Source organism: Aplidium turbinatum, chromosome 16 (genome assembly GCF_918807975.1).
Source record: "Aplidium turbinatum chromosome 16, kaAplTurb1.1, whole genome shotgun sequence".
Classification (NCBI taxonomy): Eukaryota; Metazoa; Chordata; class Ascidiacea; order Aplousobranchia; family Polyclinidae; genus Aplidium; species Aplidium turbinatum.
Window position 1 is genome coordinate 9,951,199 of NC_137487.1, and position 10,065 is coordinate 9,961,263.

Here is a 10,065-nt window from a genome sequence, read left to right on the forward strand (position 1 = left end):
AAAATAAACAGAAAGAGGAGCTTGCCGTTTCCTGAGACCAAAAGCGGCGATGTTGACCATGGACGAGGCTGCAAATTCAAACCATTCATACCGGTGCCAGCAGTATTCAAATTCGGTTTTGTTCTCACTAGGGGGGGAATGGGCGATTCTTCTCTTGCAGCGATTGTCATCTCATTCTGTCCAGTGCATCTTCAGTTTTGATTCTCGTACATTATTATGTTCTGTCTATGGTACGGTGGGATACGTTAAAACAATGCAAAAAAAACTTTTGATGGTTGACAGTGCAGTGAACTATTTTCTGTGCTGGGATAACGCTGTTTGTTCCAAGTCTAAAGGAAAGTCAGAATGACCTAGCAGAGAAAAGCCGATCACCACAATGTCATGACGGCTCAGTTTCACTCACACTCCATGTTGAGACGAAGCGGTAAAGAAATTTCTATTAAACAAGCGATAGACTTTACAGAAGATTTTTGAAAACATATGGAAAAAGTACATAATTCACCTAGTGACAGCCACTGTGGAACCTGTTGTTACAGCTGTATTCGATGCAATTTATTTATGGTACCGTAACTCAAAATTACTACCACGCATAATTTGATATGAGACAGGAAGCGTGGCCAAGTTTGCCTTCAGATTTGCCACTTTAGATCGTTTCTACATCGGTAAACATCTGAAAGTATATAAAAATGGCAACTAATATTGTTGATTGGATGCAACAAGCAATACCGAAGGAGACAGCTCAGATCACTCAGTGCTTCAACCCAAGAGCCCGTGTCGTATCACCAACAACGTTCTTACATCCCTGAAACAAAACCCTAATTACGTTGAGCAGGCAGTTACTGTTATGGTAAACGGAAATCTGGCATTTGAAAGTCCTTATCTGGGTCTACGGCTGGGTCAAAGATACAATCGGGTCCGATCTGACATAGCAAGCATGTGGTTCATGGCAAAAGCATCAAAATTTCTCAACTTTTTAGTGAGTATTTTCTGCAACAAAACACATTCTTGACAACGTCGTCGTTAACTCTGCTCCTACGTGTACAAGTGCTTGCTGGGTACAAGACTACAAGTATAAGGTAAACCAAGTGTGGAGAAATTTGAGAGATTGGAATGACAAAAGCACAACTACTGTAAATGCTGTACATAGGTTACATAAATACAGTTACAACATAAATGCAGTTCGACGCCACATTCCAACATCACCGACTGGAGTGATCACAATTCAGCAAGTGTTCATGAGTGATACCAAGAAATGAATAACAATAATAGCGATACAAGTTTAACTATCAATTTACGTATTTTTCTTTCCAACAAGGGCAACCTTAACAAAGGCAACCTTCTACACAGTGTGCAAACACAACAAAACTATTAAATGTGTAACGAAACGAATGCTTTAAGCAGAAAACAAAACCCAAAAGTTTCACAATACTGTTACTACCATTAAGCTTCAACAATGAATACCATGCAGCAAATAGAAAGCAAAAATAAATGATCGCCTACCCACATATATAGTATACTAATATTATACTTAGTTAAAGTGCAGAGGTTTAACAGCAACAGTGTTGCAGTTACTGTTACCATACCATATTACCTCAAAAGGAAATAACAAAAGAAACGAAGTTATTGAATGATTACTAGGATGCTGCAGCTAACCAGTCAGAAAGTCAGTCTTTTAAAATGCTGAATTGCTTGACCGGGTAGGTTTAGTTCCATGTAACAAATTAGTCTTAGAATTTTAGCGTTACGCGCCACTAGGTTTCGCAGTGAAGTCGCACAAAATCTAAGACCATAGAAGATTAAATGAAAAAAACATTTTTAAGAAAAAACAATTTCCAAAAACTGCTTCAAAATAGTGAATAACAGTTTTTTTTTTAAAGTCTGCAAGCCTATTTGGTTGCATGCACATTCTAAAGAAAAATTTTGTTTTAATGGTATCAATTTGGTTGTATTAAAGACTATATTACAACATTTCTTTTGACCGCACAACTTGACATATTTTAATGTGAAAGTAAACAATATACCTATCCTATATCAATAAAACAGCAGAATTTGACACATAACTTTAAAACACAGTGAAGGCCTTATTTCGTATTTAAACAAGTTAAGGTTACGTCAAAACGATGTCAATAAATGTTTAGTTGACGCAAAAAAATCATTTGATTAAACTGCCGTTCTTATCTCCTGCTTCTCCCCAACCACGCAATCATGTTCCGCGTCTCATGATGGTAAACGTCAGGGATGGGACCCATAGAAGATTGAATCATGGAAACAGAATTCGTTCCGCGCAGTTTCTTTTCGTACTCAATCAGCTGGCGCCAAAATCCTACGTTGGGACGAATCACTGGTCGACAGCTCCGAACATGGGCGTGCGCGTCGCGCAATGACATTCTGGGAAAAAAATTGTTATTTTCAGAAGCATGTATTATAGATAATGTCAGTTGTGTGGCTACAAATCTGTTTGACATTCAGATATATAATTATGTTATCGGTTCAAAATTCACGAAGAGTACCGTATATAACTTGACAAAACACATATATATGACTTAGAACTTAGGCTGCCTAATGTGCATTCATTACAGGCAGCATTTCTTTGGTGAATGGCTTTACAGGTAATAATAGCAACCAGGAACACGATATAATGCTAGGAAATGTGATTTATAATGCTATAAATTCAATATGTGGCCAGCTCAGAGCTGGGTCAGTGAACAATCTTGGCTTACATAAAGAGCAAACAACTCACATCATACGCGCCGACTTATGGAGGGGCCGGGGGGCGCCTCCCCCCCGTAAATTCATGGTTGAGGGGCAACAAAAATGGCCATTACTAGTGGTGTTTCAAAGATAAAATACTTTGCGAAAAAGATTTAGATCATTTAAACGGACTTAGAGAATGCCGAAAGCGAAAAACAGCCTACGTTGCTCTTGGCCGCAAAACAGCAGCTGATCGCATGGCTTTCTCGGGAACGTGAATTACTACTGAGATGCGCACGGCAGCCACAAGCTCATAGTCACACACTGCTTATCCTCCGCGCGTGAGGAGCAACTTCAAAGTCAAAACGCGTGGTAGCAAAAAAGCGAATGCGAGGTTGAATGTTTATTCTCATTTCACGAGTTATCCAAACGTCCATTTTTTGTGACTTCAAACATGAAATCAATTTTAACAAACTTTATCGAGTTGAAACTAGAAAAAATGCACTTTTCAAAACTGTCATCCATGTTTTGCTTCAATAAGCACTGTATTGATGTATATGTATAGTGTGAAAAAATACCGGTATTCGATAGAAGACTTTCGATAAAAAACAGAAAAGAAAACAATTCGCCGTTGTTCACGTTTTGAAGGTAAGTATTTAGCAAAACGAGGTTAATAAAACTGATAGCGGGTTACCACTCTGCTTGAGATCATGATTTTTTGCGTTTTATTTCGATAACTTCACTGTCTTGATCGTTGTTATTCACTCGCATGAAAAGGAAATGAATCGGCTTGTTTTCCAACTGTTCCAATTATGAGCTAACAATATCAAAAATTTTACGACTATTCTTAGGCTACTGCATGCGTAAAACTAATCGTTTCAAGCAGCGGTTCTAATAAATTTGGTTTGCGACCTAGATGTCAATGTACACAAGACAGTAAGCTTAATCAAAGATTATTTTAATTGAGTAAAATAGCGTTATGGTTATGACGTCATCACCTTTCTCGCCCCCCAAGGTTTTTTGAAAAGTCGGCACCTATGACTCACATGTAGGCCTAATGCAGGTGAACAACAACCCACTTTTTGGCCTCACCACAATAGTATCCACACAAAATATAACTATATATTACCTGCAATACTTCATCAAATAAGCTATGCACAAAGACGAGGATCTTGATACACCAGCTACACAGTGAACTAAACACCTTTCTCCATTCCTAGACTTTTTGTCGATGATGTCTGCGACTTTATCAAAGTACAGCAACAATTGAGCATGCGGAACATCATTGACTGGAATGCGAATCTAAATACCGTAGTGAAGTAAATGCTTGTCAAGAAACGCAGTTGAGCACCAGTATGAAACTATACTAGTGACAGAACTATTTTTTATCTTTTCCATTGCTGTATTTGACAGGCAATAAACCTTCATAACTTCATCAAAACGACCAACTGATCTTGCCAGTCAAGTTTTATTAGTCTAAACTCTTTTTCAATATACAGCAAAAACAATCATCAAGCAGCATTCATATTATAAATCAGCAGTAGGTACAGTTATCAAAATTAGTGATTAACGTAACAGCAAAAACAAAATCTGTAATATCTTACAAATAGTTAAATCAAAAGTTTCCTGCAATCTGTAATGCACCAGTTTTAAAGTGAATACAATGTTGTACATATTACATATAAAGTGACACAACCAGTCAATATGCTGAGCTGCTATCAGCAGCAAAAGTATGGATTTTACAATGTCCTTGATTATAGCAGAATTGAAATAGCAATGTCATTAAACATCACAATAATGCATTTAAATTCTGTCGCTTGATATGGGCTATGCTTTCCTTTCAATGCCTACAGGAAACCGGAGGCAACTAAACTATATAATACATCCACAAACTAGAGTTAAAAAATTTTTAGAATCAAAAACTAATAAAAAATAGACTAGTCGAAGACGACTGATATATTTAGTACTTACAACTTCAATCTGAGTATTCCAGACTCTATTAGGCAAATCAAGAGTCGCGTTTATGATAAGGTTTATTCTCTTGTCCAAGATAGCCTGTTTATTAGAAGCAGCCCGTCCACTTGATAAATACAATGTTGGAGTGACTTCATGAATTGTTTGCCACATTTTACAAACACAATGTTTGACAAATCAAGTCTAGGCAGCCTATAAATCGCAAATAACATAAATTTTATAAAGCACTTTTTAATTTGACACTGTTGTAGCACTGCTACTAGCGTGCTACTTTGTAGTAATGATACCAACACTACGGTACATTTTGGTTAGAGTAGCGGCTGCAATAGCGGCGGTACTTTTTCCCATTGTAGCAGTAGCACAGAGGCACTACATATGCTTAGGTTGTAGTTCTGCTACCCACTACTGGTACTTTCCGATTAATTTGGAAAAATAAATAGTTTATATTTAGAGATTTTTGATGTAAATACTGGAGCATAGGATTAAAATTTTACCTAGAACTTGTTTTCCATAACGTCAAAATGGCAGTAGGCCTATAAAAAATGTGGTACTAAAAGGTGATATCACTTGTTTTCAAGGTCATATTACCTTCACAAAGTACTTGCAAAGAGCTTTCCAATGTCAATTTAGGACAAAAGTAGTGGTAGCATATGCGGTGCTGGTTTAGCATCGGCCGCTTTGGTCAGTGACGTCATTAAAATGTGTGACGTCATGCAAAAAAACGCAACTACTTTTAAAAAGGGTGCAAAAACGCGGAACAGAAGTAAAAGCGGAAAGGCTATTGATTTTTTAATACTTGTAGTGAATAGTGCCTTCTAGCTTTCTCATTTCTGCTCGGACTTTAACAATTTTCCTATCGTTGGAAAGCATAATGCCTCATCTACCCGAATGGATTAATTGTCAGTCTAAAGTAGGCATTACATTTATGTAGCGCTAACTTAAACTTTACTATTTTGTACCAATTCTCCGCAATTCATTTTTTACAATAAAAATACCAAACCAACACAAATTAAAAGATTATGTCTTGGTTTATTCATATGTTAACTTTCACATTTATATCTAATCCACAAAACGAGCAATCGTTGTTCAAACGTAACCGCTCGACGAAGCTTTTTTCCAATGCATTTTTCAAGGCGATTCGATCGTGGTTCAGTAGCCTATAAGCCGCCCACAGTTTGCAGTGATCGATGAATACTGCCTCCACCAAATGTGTTGTAGCTTTCTCATTTCTGCTCGGACTTTAACAGTTTTACCATCGTTGGAAAGCACGATACTGCATCTATCCGATTAAATTGGTTGCAAGTTTAAAGTATGCATTACATTGACCTAGCACTAACTTAAACTTTACTATTTTGTACCAATTCTTAGCAATTCATTTTTTACAATAAAAGTACCAAACCAACACAAATTAAAAGAGTATGTCTTGGTTTATTCATATGTTAACTTTCACATTTATATCTAATCAACAAAACGAGAAATCGTTGTTCAAACGTAACCGCTCGACGAAGCTTTTTTCCAATGCATTTTTCAAATCGATTCGATCGTGGTTCAGTATGAGCCGCCCACAGTTTGCTGTGATCGATGAATACTGCCTCCACCAAATATGCTGTAGCTTTCTCATTTCTGCTCGGATTCTAACAATTTTACTATCGTTGGATGGTATTATGCTTCATCTACCCGAATGGATTAATTGCCAATCCAAAGTAGGCATTATATGTATGTAGCGTTAACTTAAACTTTACTATTTTGTACCAACTCTCCGCAATTCATTTTTTACAATAAAAATACCAAACCAACACAAATTAAAAGAGTATGTCTTGGTTTATTCATATGTTAACTTTCACATTTATATCTAATCCACAAAACGAGCAATCGTTGTTCAAACGTAACCGCTCGACGAAGCTTTTTTCCAATGCATTTTTCAAATCGATTCGATCGTGGTTCAGTATGAGCCGCCCACAGTTTGCTGTGATCGATGAATACTGCCTCCACCAAATATGCTGTAGCTTTCTCATTTCTGCTCGGACTTTAACAGTTTTACCATCGTTGGAAAGCACGATACTGCATCTATCCGATTAAATTGGTTGCAAGTTTAAAGTATGCATTACATTGACCTAGCGCTAACTTAAACTTTACTATTTTGTACCAATTCTTAGCAATTCATTTTTTACAATAAAAGTACCAAACCAACACAAATTAAAAGAGTATGTCTTGGTTTATTCATATGTTAACTTTCACATTTATATCTAATCCACAAAACGAGCAATCGTTGTTCAAACGTAACCGCTCGACGAAGCTTTTTACCAAAACAATGCAAACACTAAGCGATCAGTTTCGAGTGTTCATTACAAGCCGCCCACAGTTTGATGCGATCGGTGATAGTGCCTCCACCAAATATGCTGTAGCTTTCTCATTTCTGCTCGGATTTTAACAATTGTACTATCGTTGGATGGCATTATGCTTCATCTACCCGAATGGATTAATTTCCAATCTAAAGTAGGCACTATATTTATGTAGCGCTAACTTAAACTTTACTATTTTGTACCAATTCTCAGCAATTCAATTTTTACAATAAAAATACCAAGCCAACACAAATTAAAAAAGTATGTTTTGCTTTATTCACCTAACAACTTTCACGTTTATATGTTATCTACAAAACGAGAAATCGTTGTTCAAACGTAACCGCTCGACGAAGCTTTTTTCCAATGCATTTTTCAAGGCGATTCGATCATGGTTCAGTATAAGCCGCCCACAGTTTGCTGTGATCGATGAATACTGCCTCCACCAAATATGCTGTAGCTTTCTCATTTCTGCTCGGATTCTAACAATTTTACTATCGTTGTATGGCATTATGCTTCATCTACTCGAATGGATTAATTGCCAATCTAAAGTAGGCATTATATTTATGTAGCGCTAACTTAAACTTTACTATTTTGTACCAATTCTCAGCAATTCATTTTTTACAATAAAAATACCAAACCAACACAAATTAAAAGAGTATGTCTTGGTTTATTCATATGTTAACTTTCACATTTATATCTAATCCACAAAACGAGCAATCGTTGTTCAAACGTAACCGCTCGACGAAGCTTTTTACCAAAACAATGCAAACACTAAGCGATCAGTTTCGAGTGTTCATTACAAGCCGCCCACAGTTTGATGCGATCGGTGATAGTGCCTCCACCAAATATGCTGTAGCTTTCTCATTTCTGCTCGGATTTTAACAATTTTTCTATCGTTGGATGGCATTATGCTTCATCTACCCGAATGGATTAATTTCCAATCTAAAGTAGGCACTATATTTATGTAGCGCTAACTTAAACTTTACTATTTTGTACCAATTCTCAGCAATTCAATTTTTACAATAAAAATACCAAGCCAACACAAATTAAAAAAGTATGTTTTGCTTTATTCACCTAACAACTTTCACGTTTATATGTTATCTACAAAACGAGAAATCGTTGTTCAAACGTAACCGCTCGACGAAGCTTTTTTCCAATGCATTTTTCAAGGCGATTCGATCATGGTTCAGTATAAGCCGCCCACAGTTTGCTGTGATCGATGAATACTGCCTCCACCAAATATGCTGTAGCTTTCTCATTTCTGCTCGGATTCTAACAATTTTACTATCGTTGTATGGCATTATGCTTCATCTACTCGAATGGATTAATTGCCAATCTAAAGTAGGCATTATATTTATGTAGCGCTAACTTAAACTTTACTATTTTGTACCAATTCTCAGCAATTCATTTTTTACAATAAAAACACCAAATCAACACAAATTAAAAGAGTATGTCTTGGTTTATTCACCTAACAACTTTCACGTTTATATGTTATCCACAAAACGAGAAATCGTTGTTCAAACGTAACCGCTCGACGAAGCTTTTTACTAAAACAATGCAAACACTAAGCGATCAATTTCGAGTGTTCATTGTAAGCCACCCACAGTTTGATACGATCGGTGAATAGTGCCCCCACCAAATATGCTGTAGCTTTCTCATTTCTGCTCGGATTCTAACAATTTTACTATCGTGGGATGGCATTATGCTTCATCTACTCGAATGGATTAATTGCCAATCTAAAGTAGGCATTATATTTATGTAGCACTAACTTAAACTTTACTATTTTGTACCAATTCTCAGCAATTCATTTATTACAATAAAAATACCAAACCTACACAAATTAAAAGAGTATGTCTTGGTTTATTTACCTAACAACTTTCACATTTATATCTAATCCACAAAGCGAGCAATCGTTGTTCAAACGTAACCGCTCGACGAAGCTTTTTATCAAAACAATGCAAACACAAAGCGATCAGTTTCGAGTGTTCATTACAAGCCGCCCACAGTTTGATGCGATCGGTGATAGTGCCTCCACCAAATATGCTGTAGCTTTCTCATTTCTGCTCGGATTCTAACAATTTCCCTATCGTTGGATGGCATTATGCTTCATCTACCAGAATAGTTTAATTACCAATCTAACGTAGGCATTATATTTATGTAGCGCTAACTTAAACTTTACTATTTTGTACCAATTCTCAGCAATTCATTTTTTACAATAAAAATACCAAACCAACACAAATTAAAAGAGTATGTCTTGCTTTATTCACCTAACAACTTTCACATTTATATCTAATCCACAAAACGAGAAATCGTTGTTCAAACATAGCCGCTCGATGAAGCTTTTTTGACAATTTTACTGACGTTGGAAAGCACGATACTGCATCTACCCGAATCAATTGGTTGCATGTCCATTGTCTAAGGCAGTAGCGTATTTAGGGGGGAGGATAAAGGACGATGGCCTCCCCCTAATGATCAGGTAAAAAAATAAAATACAAATTTTGCAAAAAAAAAAGTTGTAGCGCACTAATTGCTTGGATGACTCATCCTAGCGCGGGGGGCGGGGTATACTTTTTGCAATGTAATTTATCAACAGTTTTTCTTCCTTTTCTTGACAATTGCATGGCACAAATTCACGATAGATTCAATGAGCACTGCTCAGCTTTTAAAGTCAGCACATTTCTGCCTTCATTGATTCATAAAGATGAGGACTGCACGATCGACGAGATTTTCGATTTCTACCATGGAATGCTGGATGTTGAACCAAGCAATTGCTTTGCAGCTACTATTGAATTGCGAAGATGGAGAGCGAATTGGCTTGCAGTTTCTGTGGATAAACGACCTGCGACTCTTGTGGATGCGTATCAAGCGGCTGAACAACTCGGCACTTATCCGATTATCCATAAATTATTACTTCGAATCTTTACTACGCTTCCAGTTACAACTGCCTCCAATGAGCGATGTTTCAGTTCACTAAAGTACCTGAAAAATTATTACCGCACGACCATGACCGAGCCACGTTTGGATGGTCTTGCTCAGATGTATTTAAATAAGGATATTG

The 10,065-nt window shown here is 36.8% G+C and overlaps 1 protein-coding gene across 1 annotated transcript; it reads right to left on the bottom strand.

Moving 5' to 3' along the window:
• Window positions 1–427: 427 nt before the first annotated feature.
• On the bottom strand, window positions 428–5,333 carry LOC145785580 (dual specificity protein phosphatase 14-like). The gene is made up of 4 exons (XM_082597244.1): window positions 5,254–5,333; window positions 4,663–4,857; window positions 3,821–3,993; window positions 428–2,388 (listed from the first exon to the last, which is right to left on the bottom strand). Exons 2-4 carry the CDS (start codon window positions 4,816–4,818, stop codon window positions 2,175–2,177), a joined length of 543 nt encoding a protein of 180 aa, XP_082453370.1. The 5' UTR covers window positions 4,819–4,857; window positions 5,254–5,333; the 3' UTR covers window positions 428–2,174.
• Window positions 5,334–10,065: the final 4,732 nt, after the last annotated feature.